The 19,740-nt window shown below is 35.5% G+C and overlaps 1 protein-coding gene across 1 annotated transcript; it reads left to right on the top strand.

Moving 5' to 3' along the window:
- The first annotated feature begins 330 nt into the window (after positions 1-330).
- On the top strand, positions 331-19,327 carry LOC585748 (kinesin-like protein klp-3). The gene is made up of 16 exons (XM_030972257.1): positions 331-484; positions 1,201-1,870; positions 4,477-4,584; positions 5,665-5,901; positions 7,324-7,437; positions 7,942-8,151; positions 8,558-8,629; positions 9,638-9,769; positions 10,406-10,565; positions 11,036-11,175; positions 12,079-12,252; positions 12,964-13,161; positions 13,593-13,807; positions 15,989-16,175; positions 18,456-18,551; positions 18,997-19,327. Exons 2-16 carry the CDS (start codon positions 1,394-1,396, stop codon positions 19,132-19,134), a joined length of 2,658 nt encoding a protein of 885 aa, XP_030828117.1. The 5' UTR covers positions 331-484; positions 1,201-1,393; the 3' UTR covers positions 19,135-19,327.
- The last annotated feature ends 413 nt before the right edge of the window (positions 19,328-19,740 follow it).

Here is a 19,740-nt window from a genome sequence, read left to right as displayed (position 1 = left end):
ATTTCTATCACCTCTCTTTAACAAGTGACTTTCTGAGTATCTCCTGATTTTTTTTCATCACCACCATCACCATCACCAGCATTGCACCACCACCGCCGCCACCACGTAAGTACATGCCTGGCCCCTGGGTAATTTGGTATTGTATGATTTTGTGCCGTGGGGGCTGTAAGTGCCCGTTTTCCATTTTCGGCAAATTGAACTAAGTTCTAAATGTTTGATGTGTTGACGATATCTATCTAAAAGTTTCCCCGCCCCGGCGGCCCCGCTAGCTATAGCTCCCTTCCCCCAGATTCTCGCCTAAAAACAAAGAAGAGATTTGGTGGCGCCGCCACTTGCATTGCACGCAGTGCAAACACACGGCACATGGTAAATAATAAACAAGTGGTGGAGCTCTTTCCCGATCCCATACACACATGCATACCATTTACGTTACTAGAGACGCCGAAGCAAGTCGCTAGGACCTGGCGCCGGATGGCAAAAACAGGTTAGTTGCGAATTTTGTTAGAAAATAACATACATTTTTTGTTGTGTTTTATACTTTGCATTCTTAAACAATTGATGTTGTTTAATATTCACTTATAGATTTTCAATGATCATTATTATGAATATGCGATGTAATATTGTGACAAGTCTTTTCATGGTATGCACCAATTGGCTCCGTACCCCGGTAGTAGCGGCGACGGGGCAACCTACGAATAGTATCTCATCAGCAGTTAGGGTCCGCTGCTTTGTGTGCTGCGCTGCGCTACTCTCGACAATCAATCTTGACGTTGATAAAACACATTTAACATGATCAATGCTAGCAATATAATCATACTACGTTCAGAATTTATATGATTTAACACATGGATGTTTTTAATACTTTCATTTTTAAATTTGAATTAACTCTCTGAGAGAGGAGTTCTGCAGAACCAGATATATACATGCATAGGCTACTTAACCATCTCTTAGAAATAGTGGCATTACTTTTATGTCACCTATAATCCTATATTTCATTTTAAATCTGTTTTAAAAGCAATACACCAATATCATTGACTGACAATTTTAGTAAGGATTAGACTGAAGTCAAATATAATAAAGAAAAATTTATGATCAAATACTAAACTTGTGGTTTGTAAAACAAAATATTCATGTACCACATGAATGAAATTTTCTCAATACAATACAAAAATACAAACCCTTTTCTTTCTTTTGTGACAGGCTAATCTACATGTTTGTTTTGATGAGTGGATCTGAAGAGTTTCAAGCATATTGTGCAGAATGTAGATGACAGGGGAGGCAAAATATATTTCTTTAGAATCTTTTTTTCTACATGGTCAGTCAAGACTGACTGACCAACAAACTGAGCAACTGGTGTAAGGACCAGTTGTCTATTTGACCCTTCATCATCCCAATGGGAAGTGGGTCCAGCAATTCTCCAAATACTTCACAGACGATGCCGGAACCCACCCCGCAACCCAAGCGCGAGAAACGCGCTCGGGGGCGGGGGGACTTTGAAGAAGTGCAGCTAACAGATCCAAACGCCCCATCGGCGTCTCAATTGGCTGAACCAAGACAGGACAATGCTGCTTCAAGGAACAAACAAAAACAAGACAGAAAACCAAAGAATGTGCCAAATAGTGAAGGGAGTAATGTGCAATATGGTGCGGGAAATGGTGGTTCAGGGTACGCCACAGGGCTAGGGGCTGGATACGATGGGTTGCAGCAACATGACCACAGTGGACCTCAAGACATGTGGCAGTATGGTTCCCAGGCAGTTCAGCAGCAACAGAGGGTCATTGACTCGTTTCAGCAACAGGCACAACTGGTACCTCAACCTAACCAAAACCCGGATGAATTCCTCTCAATGGCTCTGCAATTGCAAGAAATGGTAAGTCTAAACCATCAGAATATATGAAAATAAGTAATCTAATACATAGTCAATGAAAGATGTTTATTTTTCAAGATTAAGATTTTTGAGAAGAGTACATTTAACACCCCTAAAACAAATTGAAAGTAGATTTTCTTTCTTTTTGTAAAAAATAAATAATGAGATTCTCTGAATAGTTTGGATTTTGAGTAGGGTGAAGCATAACACTGGTCTCTTGTGACTAAATGCATATTAATAAAACCTTGTTAAGAAAAAAAAAGAAAACAAGAATGAAAGAAATAAATAAAAGGAAGGATTGAGAACTCATTTGTTAGTTAGTCCTCTATCAGACTCCTCTGTTTCCACTCTTAGAAGTGATATTGTGATTGCATGGGCTGCACACTGAACATGAGGATGACAGAGCATATTAACCTTGATATTCACCACAAGAAAGTATACCTAGATGGCATGGCAAGTGACAGTATTTGGCGCTAGTTTAAATAATCATATCCAGACTTTGACCCATAACTCTGGCATCACAGGCATGGAGATACTTTACTAAAAACATCCGAAATCAATTAAATATTCATGAAATGTTCAAATTATGGTCATGATCTAAAAGTTGTTATGTTTCTTACCTGTTTCGTGTAAATTTTCTTATTTTGGGGGGAGTATGTTTGGAAAAACATTGATATTAGTAATTTAGTATACATTTTCTCACAGGTTTCACGGCAAATCGCTGCACAATACAAATGCATACCAATGGTGGGTTGAGGGCGGATACCTGCCTGCCCGCAATTTGATATGCAATTGTATTGTGCAGCGATTTTCAGTTATTTGAACATTTCATGAATATTAACTTGATTTTGGGTATGTTTTAGGGTCTCCACGCTAGAGTTACGGGTCAAAGTCTGGATATGATTCTGAACTAGCGCCCAGTACTTTAACATGTTAAATTATTATAGATCAAAGTTGTCACTTCTTGTCAATGATGTCTTGTGATGTTTTATTTTAATTTCATAATTATAACAGGTATGTGAAGATGTGTAAGGCTAGAACTTCCTGGAAGATCAAGTCAGGAAACAAAAAGAAAACACTTTTTTCAAACTCCCCAATTATACCATTTTTTTATAGTCTAATGGGCCAAAGAGATCTGCCGAGTACATTATGATTATGAATAAAATGTTATTCATGAACAGTATAATCTTGATTGGTATTTTCCATTCTCAAAGATGTGTGTCTTCTATTGCAGCTATGCAGTAGCCAGAGTGCTTCAGTTCATCTTATTGTTCCTATTGTATGAATTTGTGCTCCAGTTTTAGCTGCATTGCTAAATGTCATTGATTTATTGATCTGTGCCGTTCAGTCGCCACAATACTGGCAGTATCTCCAAGGTGCTTGTTCCAAAGAATGAATTAAGGCGAAAACAGACCTATAAGGTCTAGATGGCATGTGTTTGGTTTCTTCTTTAAGAATGATATTTAAAAATCCAGTAGTCATAACAGAAATAAAGGCATTTTTGTGTATAATGAGGAGCTACATTGTATACCAAAATTTACAAATTGTAATATTCATAAACAAAAAGTGGTTAAACATATGCATAGAATGAGAAAAAAGAACAATAGTGAATCTGTATTATAACCACTATATGGTTGTTTGTTAAATCAAGCATAGTACAAGGAAAAGGTAGTTTGTGCACTACTTTCAGATGATTACACCGTTTCTATGGCAATCACTTTAGGATCTATTGATTTCCTCCGGAGTGATGATAGCACAAAGCACAAAGAAAAAATCCAAACCGCATACATATACAGGCATTTCTAAATGTTTGTATATTGCTGTAATTGTGATACCATACATTTTAAGCTGTTACGTGTGCATGCACAATTACTAGTAAATGAAATTTTACACTTATGACGTAATTGAGGAAATATCCTTTCTAATTTAGATTTTTTGTTTGTACATACATGTATAAATTCATGAAAAGAGAATATCATGCACAGAATATATAGGCATACCGGTATGCCTTTATATCTACATGTACATGTACGAGATGCTACACTCTTGATGAAGACAGTGCTAAAATAAGGGATCCCTGTATTCCAATTTATAACAAAATCACAGTGTATATTCATGTACATGTAGTAATCAAATATTGAGTATTTTTTGCCCCTGGTTATTGTAGTGTTATATGTGTAGATATTTAACAGGAAAAGGCTATCACACAAATTATTTTGTTACTACACATGAAATGTAATACAATGTACCTTTACCTTTCATTTCATATTTATTGACAAATCTTGAAATACAAGTTAGAATTAGAATGTCAAAGGAGAACACTGAATAAAAGATTTTTTGTTGTTTAATCAGGAAAAAAAGGAAGTTTGCTTGTTTCATACCAAGTGGTGAAGGCTGGTCTCCATTTTAAGGAAATCATTATTGGTTTTTAAAGCTTATAGATGATCCAAAGAAATAATGTATGCAATTAAAGTTTTTTGTTTTACATTCACTTTATCATGTTCCAAAAAATATTTAACTGAAAAAGAATTTATACAATTAAAAATTCAGTTGTGTGCTCTTTATTTAAATATTTTTTTAACAACAATCTTTATCTGTGTATGTTTTAGGGTGATGAGGACATTGTCTTTGAGACTTTTCATCATAATAATGGAAAGAAATACACCTGTATCAAGCAAGGAGGGCAGAGACATTACCTTGATAGCTGGGATACTCAGGTATGTATACTTCTGTACCATATTTATATATTTTTTAAATTCACTGAATTTATAAAATATTGATGAGAAATAACAGTCAAGTTTTTGTTATTTTAATGAGAGGTCGGCGCATTCCTATTAGCGGCATTCGTCCATTCTTATTACCAAATCTTTTTTGAGCACTTTAAACAAAATGATTGTGGTATGTGCCGTTAATTGAGTCACTTTCAGTTTTTTCTTTACATACTGGGTAGTCTTTAGAAGCTCATCAATCCACGTGAGACTCGGATGATCTGTTATTCAACCTTCAGTATATCATCAGTCAAATATTTCATTGATTTCTACTGCATCATTACATGATATACACATGTACAAAGCCATTGTTTTTCTGCATCGCTTTCTAATTACTTTCACTTTATGTATTCAGTACATGATTGGTAGTGGGAAATGCAATTCTAATTTGCCCCACCCTTTTTTTTATCATCGCTTCCCATTAACCAGCCAGACATTCACTTTTCAAGCTCAATTTGAATTAGAAGCCTTATTATTATAACACAGCACTTAGCTAGCTATAATGTGCATGCATAATTGACATGTGTGCATAATACATTGATGTTAAGGGAAGTCATCACAAACAATGATAATGTTGATAAACTCCATAATAATTAAATAACTCTGATATAATGTAGCCAAACAGAGTTGAACAATTTGGTTAATTTAAGTGATCAAACTAGAAATAATATGTTTTAATTTTACATTAAGCATCCTGAAAACAGTATTTACATAGTATGAAGGTTGTGAGAGATGGGAATGCTCATACAACACAAGTATATGAATTCTATGAAATATTTTATTTAGTTTGTAAAGAATTAACATACTCATTCACCAGCTTATTTTGATTATTTTTAGATCCCCATAAACAAGCATTTAAGTATGAAATGTATTAAACTGTCTCTTAGGAGTACCTATGTATGTGCACAAGGGTATTTCAGGTAATCTGATACATATATCATGTTTTTAAAAGTGGTCTTGCCCATTGTACTCTAATACTTTTGAATAATGCTATTTATCTCTAAATGCAATTTATCTCGAAAAAAATAGAACTGGCAGTCGTTTCCTAATAAGTGGATAAGTAATGGAGTGTTCATACGAGATGGAGACCAAGGCTACTCTGAGCCCGCCTCCAATCAGACAGCCAATGCTGATAGCGGAGGACACCATCATCAAGAAGAGAGCAGTGGAGCGGAGGTATCAGGGGGTCTGAGTGGGACCAATGATGACAGAGCAGGGTCACTCATGCACCCTACCAAGGGAACACTCCTCACATATATATTTGAGGTATGTTAATGTTATTGAAGATATGCTTGTAATAATCATACATGTATGATGGAGGAAGGACAATCACTTTTGTGATTTTTGGACGGAATTTTATTTGATACAGTTTGAGTAGCAGATGGAAGCACAATATGTATTGTGAAGAGAATGGCTTTGCCTAAAAACTGGAAGAATTATGCACCTTTAACTAAATGTATATTTTTTTATTATTATTAAGAGTGAACAATAGATTATCCTTTAGTATAGTTGAAGTAACGTTTTTGTTGAGGTGACCTGTTCTTTTATAGACCTGTGTTTACAACCTGTACTAAACCTAGGTGATTGGTGTATTGTTCTGATGAGAGAAAATGGTGCTAAGGTAGTGACTTCAATGCTAGATGTACAATTAAAGATGATCTGAAAGTTTGAGTGAAAACAGCTAGACTGTTATTAATGATACAAATTAGGAAAAATTGATCTGATTGATTTCTTAATCCTCCCAACTATATTAATACAATTAAATTAAATTTTAGGTGAATGTAAATCATCACAAAGCAATGAATTGGCTCTATATACCATTCCAAACATTTAAGTGTAGAAAGAAAAATTAAAAAATGGTTGGGAAAATTTACTGTTATAGGGTGTTGCACAGTGGCGCCTTTTTTTCAGGATTTTTAGCATGTAAATCGCTTAGAGACATTTGTATTAAGCGCTATATAAAAATTAAATATTATTATTATTATTTAATAGTACAGTTGAAGGAATATAATAAGTAACATTTCATACAAAAATTACATTGTTTTTTTCATCAACTTCAACAATGTTACTGATTCACTTTAATCCTTGCATTGCATTATAGATACAGTACACACATAGTTTCACTATTGATTCTCTATTGATGGAGCCGAGACAATAATACTCCGTCTCTCTCTCTCTCTCCCTATACATCGCACTCATCTTTAATTCAAGGAGTACCATAGTGTGGTCTCTTTGGCTGGCTAGAATTCATTTTCTTGAGAGGCAGGTGTTAATTTTCCAAGAGCTATTCTAGTACTCCTGACAGTGTTAATAATCTCATTGTGGAGTTATATTCACTGTACTTCCACCACAGAATGTTGTATAGCAAAGGAGGAATATTTTTTAATTTTAATTTTCTTGATATTTAATATGGATGTGTTTTTTAAATTAAATTATATTTTGTTATACATTTACAATTTACAGGCCTCAATATTGTGGTCTATTTCATGGACTCTGTCTGGTGTTTTTTAATGAATGTAAATACTACACTTTCATAATTTCGTGATGAAATCCCACATAATTCAGGATTTTTTTCAAGGAAAATTTTGATGAATGTGCAGTATGTGTATTAGGCCTTTACCATAAAGCAGTAAATTTATTTCTAATTATATATTTCTAATCATTTTGATTGTATTTTCTGGCTGACAGGAGAAGCGCAACATTCACTGTTACTTTGATGATGATTCTGGTATGTGGGTGAAGATGCCAGTCAGTTGGGAGCAGCATACAGACTTTGTGAAGGGATTGATCAAACAAGTCAAGGTTAGATCAATATGCTCATTAAAATATATATCTTGGTGTTATATACTTACTTTGATTTACTTATTGATTTTTTTTGCCTCTTGCCCTGTTCCTTAAAAGAGATATGATGATTTCATGTTTAAGATACAAGTAGAATCACACTGTTGATTAGAAATTCATGTTCCTTGATAAGAGAAGAAAAGTAGGCCAACGTTTCTTTTGAAAAGTGCTACTTCACATAGAACATAAACACTGTTTCATGTCAAGAAGAGAAATGTTTGTAACATTATGTAAAGAAGTGAAATATTCTTATAATATGTGGATTTTGTATGTTATTTGGTTTGACTTTCACCCTGCATATATTTGATCTGAAGGTCAATTTGGTCAAATGTATAAATGCACTTAGTGAGTTTCACTTCATGTTCAAATGTAAAACAAACCCCATTGCTATATCCTAAAGTCTATGTTGTACTTTACAATCACTTTCAAGCTTTTAACTAAATCTTACTCTGTCATCTTATAAAGGATCAAAGTCCATCTTGGAAAGATGGATATGACATTGTAGCAGCTTTGAGGAAGAGTAACTATGATGTTGATGATACTGTCATGACATATCTGACCGTGGGGGATACTGGGTGTATGGACACACCGGATCGTCTCAAAGGCTTCGACATGAAACTCATCAAAGAAAAAGATCAGAAAATTGCTATTCAGCAAGAGAAGTTGGCAAAAATGGTAAGAAATATAGCAATATTTCAAATATTCATGATAGTCAAGCATCCATATAAAAAAAGAATGCATGTACCAGTGAAACCATTTTGTGCTCCTAGAAAAGAAATTGTAGGACCAAAATAATAAATGAATAACTACCTGTAGAGGAATGCATGCATATTACCAATGAGTCACTTTGATATTATACATGTGTCCTAAGCATGTTGCTAAATATTAGTATAATAAACTGATAACTTCATAATTTTGATATTGGATTTTATTAAGAGCAAAAAATGAAGAGATACTAATGCTTTGATATTCAACTTTAAAATTGTGTGCAGTTGTCTTGTATGTTTTGATTGTTTGTATTAAAATGTTTATGATTACTTCAGTCCATTTATATTTTGTAAACACATTCATTTTCTTCCAGCATCGAAGCTATGACAAAGTGATGCAGAACAACAAGAAACTGAGGCATGAAAACGACAAAATGCAGAAACAGGTAGTGTAAACTACGGATTTCATCTGTATTTAAGATTAGCATTAAGGTATGGACCAGTGATGATTATTGAGGAGAAAATACATTGGAACCATGTCCAAACACTTAGCACTAGTACAATGATAAGATAACATTTGTGCAAGAAATTCATGTTAACTTAATGTGAGGGGTATTTTATTTTTTACATAATTTGAAAAGCTGTGATGTCAGTAATTTGTTCAAGATGTAATCATAATACAAGAAGGATTTCTCTACTTAGTATCCTTTATTAAAAGGTAGGGTAAAACTGAAGGGAATACCATACTGTGTAATATTTTGGGGTCACAACTTAGGTATTATACTTGCAAGCTTGTTATCAAATGTAATTAGTCAGATAATCGAGCTGAGCATTATGCACTAGTATATCACTGGCATACACCACAAAGTCTTAATAGTCGGTAATAAAAGGATTTCCACACACAGTAGGAAGGTGATCAAAAGGAATCCCTTGGCTTAAAAAGTTGGGGCTGCAGTGAATTGAAAATCAGATAAACAACCCCAAGCGTTTGTATATGATGGAAATTAGTAAAGGGAAGATTGATAACGGCTATGTTATGATTGACAAAAAGTAATTGAGATAAAACGGAGTAAAGGTTACCATAGATTCTATTTACTTTAGACCACAATGAATATATATGTCAACAACAAATAAAAGAAGTAATTACGGATTATAAAACTTTAATAGCTCAATTTGGTTTGGGTAGTGATTCTAAGAAAAAAGGACAACCATTACTCTTTGGGACAAAATGGACTTTCAGACAGAACTCTAGGAGATTGGTTATATACAGGGAAATAGTTTTTTAGGTACAATAATCTTTGACAAAATGGAAGCACGGATTGTAACTACCAATTTAGATATAAAAAGAAGAATCAGATAATAGTGATATGTATCCCCTTCTGGCATATACCCTATTGATATTTTAGATTATGTTGATATAATTTTGTATTTTTTGTTTATGTCTATACCCATAGTTGGATCAATTGAGAGAGAAAGTAGCAAGCTTAGAGGTAGAGGCCAAGACTGCCAACCATAAGCTCCAAGCTCTTCAGAATGAGAGACCCAGAACAGCTCGGGCAAGGACATCCTTAGCATCTGATCCTCCGGTAAGATTTACACATGTACCATCATCTATTCTCTGCTTTTATCATATAACCATGGCAATGAGAATCGCTCATGAAGCACTGAAATTAAGATTAGCTGTTAAGATCAATTTTATTAAGGAAATTGTGAACAATTTGGTCAATGACTAAAAAAAAGACAGCTATGTTAGAATGTGGAGATGTAGGTCCCTTTGTTGACTTCAAAATTTGTAGCATAATATGTAAAACATTCTTAAACATTACAGGTAAATTAAATGAACCTAATACCTGCTTTAAATTTAAGTTAAAACGTCATGGTCACTTGTCACTTATCTTTAATTAGATTACTAAACCATAGAGACACACTGCATATATTTATGCACCAATTATGCAATGTCTGTAAAGAGTCATCCTGTATCTTGTAGCCCTGTGTTTCCCTGGTAAGATGACTTGTGTATTTGATGTGAATTTGATCATCAGGCCATTGCAGACTGCACCTTCAGACACTAAAGAATCACCTTTTGTTAGTGCGCTTGGCCATAGAGACTGGCTTTGCAACAAACTAAATCTTTAGAGCCATCTTATGACTGTAGAGTCATCCTGTAGTCATGTGTTTTCCTGATATGATGCTATGTGTATTTGATATGACTTGATCATCAGGCCATTGAGACAGCACCTTCTGATTCAGCCCCTGAGGAGCCAGCAGGACCAGTGGGTCCTACTGTGGATGAAGAGACTCTAAGGAAACTGGACAAAGATGCTAAAGAACTAGATAAAGCTAACTTGACTCTCAAGAAAGAGGTTCAGCAAGGGTTTAATGGTAAATGCTTATACACATCAATAGTTTTACTTCTTTCATTATCCAGCCTTTAACAAATATTTGTTCACCTGCATATAGTCCAGGAAACAAAAGCACTGATACAAGTTTGTAGTGTTAAGGCATCTTATATCATATTTTTATTTTTAAAAAAGTTTCTTCATTGATATGTACTTAGATCTTGTACTTAAACAGACTTTTAAATTGTACAATATCAAAATGCTATCCAATTTAACCAAAAGTTTATGTAGACATTCAAAGATAAATTCCGAAAGCTGAATTATACACATTGAGATGTTCAACAGTCTGTTGGTCAACCATAAAATCTCATTGAAAAGAGGTTAACCAGTTGACTACTGAATTCATTCATAGCCATAAGTTTTATATAGACCACTCGGTTCCAGTAGGCAATGGGTTAACTAACCCATTGAAAGAGTAACCTTATGATAATTTATGACATTGGTTATTTTCAGATATGATTGAGATGATGAAGGAGGCCTCAGCAGCACTCAAGAAGATGAAGAGGATGGATTCAGGGAATGTGAAGGAGTTGGATGAACTTAGAGTGCTCTACAGGAAGGAATGCTTGCAGAGGAAACTCCTTTACAACAAGGTAATTAGGTACAGGGGATTGGTGATAGCGATTATAGAATCATCTTGATGATGAATATATTCAAGAGGCAATGTCTAGATCTAGTTGTGATTTCCTTCTTTGGAATCTGTTGCAAAATTTCACGCTTAAGTTAGTGGTATCCAAACTGAAGAAACTTGTCCAGCATTAAAAATCTTCAATATGTCACAATTTTTTCAGTATTAAGTGTGATTTATTGCGATCAATTTGCATAAGGTTTAACATTTTGACATTACCATCCTAGTATGATGAAGAGGAAGAATTAGACCAATTTCATAATGAAGCAGATGTATTTATTATGGATCCAATTGTTTTTAAATATTTTAAGTCTAATCCAAGTTGGGAAAAATATCTTATGTGTCAATAATACAAATAACAGTATATTAATGTCAGAGAATTAGTTAATGATTTATGTTAATGATTAGTTAAAGATGTATTTATTATGGATCCAATTGTTTTTAAATATTTTAAGTCTAATCCAAGTTGGGAAAAATATCTTATGTGTCAATAATACAAATAACAGTATATTAATGTCAGAGAATTAGTTAATGATTTATGTTAATGATTAGTTAAAGATGTATTTATTATGGATCCAATTGTTTTTAAATATTTTAAGTCTAATCCAAGTTGGGAAAAATATCTTATGCGTCAATAATACAAATAACAGTATATTAATGTCAGAGAATTAGTTAATGATTTATGTTAATGATTAGTTAAAGATGTATTTATTATGGATCCAATTGTTTTTAAATATTTTAAGTCTAATCCAAGTTGGGAAAAATATCTTATGTGTCAATAATACAAATAACAGTATATTAATGTCAGAGAATTAGTTAATGATTTACGATTTCATCTCTCAATTCTATGGTTCCTCTCCTTCTGTAGTTACAAGAGCTACGAGGCAACATCCGTGTGTTCTGTCGCGTCCGGTACGACTCGCGTACCGACTGCTGTCTGAAGTTTCCATCGGAGATAGAGATAGAAGCTACCAATCCTGCAGGAAAGAAGATGCTCCATTCCTTTGATCATGTCTTCTCTCCCACATCAACACAAGAACAGGTATGTACTCTTGCCCCTTATTTTGAAGCACTTTCAGACAAATGCTTTATGATATATATGCTATCCTTGTGCCACATTGTCTCTAACAAAATGTATTTCTACCAGTGGTCTCTTGCAAGATGGTCCACAAACAAATTTGAAACATGTAGAATTGCAAAATAAAGGAGTATAACACCATGCGAATGACAAGCATGAATAGAAGAGCAGCATCCCTTACAGCCTGGGTCCAGCTCTGGAGAGCTTAGATGCTCTCTGGTGGAAATGTGCAATCTGATCTCTTATTTTGAAGCATTTTCAAACAAATTTTAATATATCATGAATACTTTTGGCTGATAAAGAGTATCATATGTTTATTTTATTATAAAACTTGTCACTATGAAATCGTAACCTGTTACTAATTGTCTCCGAAATAGAGCCAACTGTCAACTGGTCCCTGCATGGTTGCCTTATACTGTACATCTGTGGCCTATTTGTCTGCAACCTTTACAAATGTATCATCTGATCAATTTGTTTTAGATCAGGATATGACAAATATGTTCACATTCGCTTGCTTCCATTTTCTCAGATTGGGGTTAAAGATGAAAATAGAGATGTGAAATATATATACATGTATATATATATATATATATATATATATATATATATAGACAATGAGATGTAATACGTTTATGAGACAATAGCAAATGTACTGTATTGTGTCTTCTTGCTTAGGTCTTTGCCCAAGCCCTACCCATCATAACATCCTGTGTAGATGGATACAATGTGTGTATCATGGCGTATGGACAGACGGGATCAGGAAAGACCTTCACTATGATGGGTCCTAAAGACAACCCTGGAGTCAACGTACGTGCTATCAAGGAACTCCTCAAGATCTGCAGTGAGAGGGATCAGGTCGATTACACTCTCAAGGTCAGTTCATGTAATCCCCCCTATAGTTTTAATGATGGGATTTTGAATAAACATTCACTGTATAGGTATGAACATAAATGGTGAAGGAAGACTTGTAATACAGTAGCAGTTTATTTAGTATATGGATGATCATTTAATACAGAATGTGTATAGTCATCAAAGTAGAAAGTAGGACAAGTACTTGTAGCTGCTATATTGAAAAGGAATCATAAAACCTTTTAGATATCTTTTTTAATTGAAACATCTTTGCCAAACAAGAAATTTTAACTCTTTCTATTATTTGCATAGCAAATTGTGTTGCTGCTTGCCTGTTTAGAGAAAAAAAAATGCTTTGAAAATACTGGGAAACTGATTCTTAGTCCCAATATCAGAGTCATATGTAGTCTGTCATTCTAAAACATGACACCATTATATCCATTTATTCCTTGTAGGTATCCATGATTGAGGTCTACAATGAGCAGGTCCAAGACCTGTTGAATACTGACCTAGAGAACAAGACCCCTCTCGATATCAAGATGCAGGGTAAGAGACTATACCTCCAGGGTTTGGTTGAGAAGATAGTTTCAAATGAAGGTGATATCACTTCCATCATGGAGATGGGTGATGCCAATCGCTCGGTAGCTGCTACCAAGATGAACTCCACCAGGTAAGCTTTTAATTCAAACGGATGGAGTACGTTAGCATTTAGATGTTGCGGAGTCCAGTTAATCCATGCTGGTGATGAATAACTGTTCTGGCACCAATCGCTCCAGGCTTTATTTCATTTAAAAAAAGCAGCTTTGGGTTGCAATTATATGGATTTGGATTAGATAAAGGGTTTGGCATAGGCCTACTATTGTGTCCATGGTTATCTAAAAGATATTTACTGTGGAGCAATTGTCACTAGAGGATGTGTTATACAGCTTCCATGCTATTTACCAATTCATACATATATTGATGTTATAAAGATAGATCATTAGGATAAACGGTGCATCACTTTGTATACATGTATGTATGCATGAGTAAAGGCATTCTTTGCTCAATGCAGATGCCAGATTAATGAAGTTTTCCAGTCATACCTTTACATTAGCGGTGGTTTGTAATCAGAGGCGGTTCTCCCGGGGGGGCAGGGGGGGCACAGTGCCCCCCCACTTTTTCAGATACCCCAAAAGTGCCCCTTTTTACATAGGAAAAGTGCCCCTTTTATTTTGTAAGAAGTGCCCCTTTTACATAGGAAAGGTGCCCCTTTTACTTTGACAAGTGCCCCTATTACTTAGTAAAAGTGCCCCTTCCCCCTTTTCACCTCTGACGAGTGCCCTTTTTATTTTTGACACGTGCCCCTTTTCCTTCGACATGTTCCCATTTTCCTTTGCAATAAGTGTCCATTTTCCATTCTCATAAATCTTGAAATTATCTTGAATAAGTGCCCTTTTTAATCTCTAGTAAGTGCCTTTTTTCAGGTACGAGAAGTGCCCTTTTTCACTTTTAATAAGTGCCCCCTTCACCTCTGATAATTGCCCTATACATAACTGAGAGGTGCTCCTTTTACTTTGACAACTTCCCCTTTTTTCCTTTGTAAGAAGTGCCCCTTCTCCTTTTAATAACTCCCCCTTTTTTAAACTCGGATGAGCACACCTTTCATTTTAACATGTGCCCCTCTTATTTTCTAATAAGTGCCCCTTTTCCTTATGATAAGTGCCCCCATTAAAAAGAGAGAGCTCCTTCCCTTTCTCATAACTACCCCTTTCCCTTTCTAATAAGTGCCCCTTTTCCTTATGATAAGTGCCCCCATTGAAAAGAAAGAGCTCCTTCCCCTTCTCATAACTGCCCCTTTTAAAAATCTGAACGGTGCCCCCTTTTTATTCAACAAATGCACATTTTCCTTTATTATAAGTGCCCCTTTTACATTTTCATAAGTGCCCCTTTTCATATCTGGTCAGTGCCCCTTTTCAACTCTGATAATTCCCCTTTTAATAATGATACGTGCCCCTTTTCCTTTCTAATAAGGGACCTATCCCCTTTTCACCTCTTATAAATGCCCCTATCAAAATCTGATGGGTGCCCCTTTTCCGTCAACAAATGCCTATTTCCCATTTTCGTAAACGCCTCTTTTTCATCACTGGTGAGTGCCTCTTTTCAGGTGAAAAAATGCCTCATTTTCACCTCTTATAATTATCCTTTGTACTTTGACACGTGCTCCTTTTCTTTTCTAATAAGTGTCTTATCCCTTTCGATAATTGTCTCCTTTTCATGTAATCATTAAACGTGCCCCTTATTTAAAGCGACTAAGAGCAATTTCCCCCAAAGTTCGCTCGCTGCGCTCGCTCGCATTTAAAGATGATAAAATTATGTTACTTATCAAAGGTCTTTTCAGTCTTCCGTTATGAGAATGTGCTTATAACCCCATCACGATTGGCTTTTTTCCTCTTTATAAGATGTAATTTTTCGCACTGCGACCTCACAGATCTTTAAAAATTTTCTCGCTCGCTCGTAAATGCATATTCAGACATCACACCCAACTGTAAAGTATGATGCTTAAGCGATATCTTGTATGATGTATGAAGAGAAACAAATATTGAAATCATCCCTGATAATGTAATCACAATGTAGGGGTATATACCAATGTCTAAAAAATTGTATATTTTCGCTTTGAGATTTCCCACTGTAGGTGCCCTTTTTTTCCAGAAAGTGCCCTTTTTTGTTGGTGCCCCCCCCACTTTGGAAGTCGCTCGGCCGCCCCTGTTTGTAATCCATTATAATTATTTCATTATAAAACCAATATATGGAATCCCAAAAATATTTGATAGTCAAGTTGACCTTATTTCATTTCCTGATTCCTCCTGGGCAGTTCTCGCTCTCATCTTCTCCTGATGCTGACTGTAGAGGGCACCGACAAGGTGTCCAATGCTACAAGCTATGGCTCGTTGATCTTGGTTGATCTGGCAGGGTCAGAGCGAATAGCCAAGACGGGGGCTACAGGTCAGACGTTGGTAGAAGCTGCTGCTATCAACAAGTCACTCACATCATTGGGTCAAGTAAGAATACTGGGGTCTTTATAAGTAAATCAATAGTGGCAATTTAGTTGGAATTGTGCAATTACAGGCTGTATCAGGCCATACCTAAGGTTAAACTACATATATATATATATATAGAGAGAGAGAGAGAGAGAGAGAGAGAGAGAGAGAGAGAGAGAGAGAGGGAGAGAGAGAATGTATTGTGTAGACCCCATACACGTACACTGGCCTTGTCAGGAATTCTGGATGGACCAGTGGGGAAAAGTTAGATAGAATTAAGACACATAAATTGGCAGTGTGAGAAAGAGAGAGTGGAGTGAGAGATACACACACTAAAAATTAAAAACAGGCAGAGACAGACATACACTGTACATACAGAAAGGAAGACACATAAGGATAGATTCTGAGAAAGACAGGCAGAGAGAAAAACATACTGCTATAATGTGTGGTAGTTAAATATTTATAACTTGTACTAGTTTTGAATGGTCATATATATTAGAAATGTAAGGCATAAAAAAATGATGGTATACCAATTATGCATCGTGTGTTGGTTATGTGGACAGTCATTTCAAACAGTAATTTGAAGAAGTTTACAAGCGGTGTTTCATGAATCTATCGAGAACCCCCCCCCCCCTATCCTACTAAGATGTTCAAGTGAAAGAACATTTTGTTCTTGAGGCAAAATAAAAAAAATATATGTTTAGAAGTAGAACCAGGGCATGTGAGTTAAATGGATACGCATCTAAGAGGGCCCTTTGAAGCAGTCCGTTGCACCGAGAGTCTTTTTTCCCCCCTATCATAATCCCCTTAATCCCCCACCCGGACCGCACAGCTCGTAAATCTCACTCCCGAAACTGAGTGACATAGGGCTCGCGAAATGCATTGTTGGAAATACACATCGGCTGCTATCGACAAAAATGGCGGCGTACAGTAGGGAAGAGTATTTGGTAGGCGACGATTTAGACTTTCTGACTGATTTTGAGGAAGATTTGATTCTTGACTTGAGCCTGGTGTATGGGAAGTTGGAGACCAATACAAGTTATGCACGTGTGAAACTCCATCAACGGAAAATCTTATTCGTTGCAGCGAACCAGAATGTACGGTTAAATGGTTTCATCGTGAATGCGTAGGCCGCTCCATGTAAATAGGCAGCATTTGAATACATGAATAGTCAATACACTCACAACATACAGTACAAATGCACATAATCATCCCGATGCGGTTGATCGGCAAGTTTGACAGTAGACTCACAATTTTAATTTTTAAATTATTCTTTCTAACATCAGAAAGTTGAACAAATTGTATTTTAATGCTCTTTAGGTGTCATCAATCGTCACTATAGTACTGCCTTTGAATGAAATCAGTTGAGTTTTGTACAGTGGTGTTTTAAATGTTGAGAATCGATAGCACAACTTTGAATACACGGCCAGGGTAGTAATGCAGCTATGTGTGTTTCCACCAACAACATCCAGCATGTAGCGAGCAGGGCGGCTTTCACGTCGCCGGCCCGTACTCGGGGTGAAAAGTGGTGATGAATTGACAACTTCTAACCCTCATTAAACCAAATGCGCAAATATATAACACAGTTTCATTTAGTTATTTTAAGAGATAAACTTATGGACTACCTTCCTAGCTATGTAAAAATTTCGGAAACTTTCGGAAAATGTCAATAATTAGAAGAGAACGTGATGATGATGAGAAACTTGCATTCACTCTAACTCACGTTTTCCTTGGTCGATTTCGCTGGTTCAGATGGCTACGTCTTCAGAAGAGTTATCCGAGCACAGCGAAAGCATTTGATAACCAATAGAAGGTTGCCTTGTGCCATAAGTTGTCGATTTTGTATTTTTGTCTGTTATAGCTATATACATCTTCAATGAGTATGACGTCATTTTCTCGGTGACTCGCATGGCTTCAAAGCCTTTTTTTTACGACCAAGTGTTTGGAGAGCTTAGGGAAGCAGGGTGCGTTGCGTAACACTTCGTAACATTTGGATCGCCAGAGGGCATCTGTGGTCTGATGAGGGCGGCTGTTGATGGATTTGATGGCTGAAGAGGGTTAAATTACTTGTTGTTAAGCCAAGTTAATCTTGAATATCTTTCCCTCGGGAAATTCTTTCGAGACGGAATCTCCATTTAAAGTCTCACCTCCCTGGTAGAACTCTATTTTACAGATTTATAGGGAGCTATATATCTTCAGCTATTAACAACAATGCCCATATCACTTTTGGTTTCATCATTGAAAACCTGAAACTAAAGTAAAAAAATCTTGATTTATATATTTATTTATTTTAATGTGCAGGTTTTTACAGGTTTGCGGTCAGGAGCTCTTCATGTGCCTTACAGGAACTCCAAATTAACCCATTTACTCCAGCCATCTCTGAGTGGAGATGCTAAGGTAACATTTAATATATATATATATGTATGTACACAAATCATTGGAAGAATCTATGAGGTATTTGATTGGTCAATTTGAATCAGGGATTGACAATTGCTCTGGTGATAATTTCTCCTGGCTTTATGTCAACAAACATACAGGGTTAGGCTAAAAATTGCAACAGTTAGGTATAGTATTGGGTTCAAGGTGGAGGTAGTAATTTTGGTTAGTGTAGGAAATGACAGTTTCCCCAGGAGCAAGTATTGTACATCCTGCGTATCACCTGACATTCATTATTTATGCCATGCACTAGCTGAATGCCTCTCCAATCATGCAATTTTGTTGAGCCAAAATGGATGATTCAACCATACGATATTCATATCTGATGTAGACTCTAGTTATAGGACAAAATCCCTTGGATTTGCCTGTATAACGTCTTTTCCAAATTACTTTAATTTGTTTGCAGGCTTGTCTCTTTGTGAATGCGAGTCCTAGTGAAAGCAATGTTACAGAAACAATCAGCGCATTACAGTTTGGATCTAATGCAAGACAGGTTGCTCTGGGTCAAGCTACTAAGAACACAGGCAAGAACAACAAGAAGTAACTTCCATGACAATAAAAGCAGGAAAGGTCAGAAAGTTTCATCGTGATTTTTTTTTTTCAGTGTTAAAAATTATTGCTACAAAGAATAAATGCAAGAACAAAAAGATATTACTCTCTACTGCTGGAGCTGGAAAGATTAGAAAATTTGATCAATAAGAAGGATATATGTATAAATAATGTAGAATCTTACTAGAGTTAAGTGCAACTATTAAAAAGAACACTGGAGAAGAACAACATGAGAACTGCATCAAATCTAGATAAATCTTGCATCCAGTGTTCTTAATATATAATTTTTTTTTCCATTTATGATAGGCACAAATTCATTTCTTAGCATCCCAAGTAAATGTAACATTAAAAATAATTTGTTTATTAAATGTATTTTATTGATAAAATTTCTTTGAAGACAGAAAAGAAATTGGTATGCTTGCATGGTGTTTTTTATTACAAGAATTTTTATTAGAAAGAAAAAAAGAAGAAAATATCTCAAACTGGGATATAGACACATGTGAGAACTTGTTTTATTAATTTGCATGTACATCTGTGTATTACAGGGTAATTTTGTTTTTAAAGAGATATGTGTGTGAATCTAGAGAACATCTAGTGTTGT

The sequence above is a fragment of the Strongylocentrotus purpuratus genome, unplaced genomic scaffold (genome assembly GCF_000002235.5).
Source record: "Strongylocentrotus purpuratus isolate Spur 01 unplaced genomic scaffold, Spur_5.0 spur5_scaffold_6, whole genome shotgun sequence".
NCBI lineage: Eukaryota > Metazoa > Echinodermata > Echinoidea > Camarodonta > Strongylocentrotidae > Strongylocentrotus > Strongylocentrotus purpuratus.
This window is presented reverse-complemented; position numbering and strand designations above follow the sequence as displayed.

Bases quoted from the DNA above. Each gene is read 5' to 3' on its own strand.
- LOC585748 (XM_030972257.1), top strand. From the start codon at position 1,394: ATGGGAAGTGGGTCCAGCAATTCTCCAAATACTTCACAGACGATGCCG. The intron at 8,630-9,637 runs GTAGTGTAAACT...CTATACCCATAG, and splicing joins ACGACAAAATGCAGAAACAG to TTGGATCAATTGAGAGAGAA. The intron at 10,566-11,035 runs GTAAATGCTTAT...GGTTATTTTCAG, and splicing joins GGTTCAGCAAGGGTTTAATG to ATATGATTGAGATGATGAAG.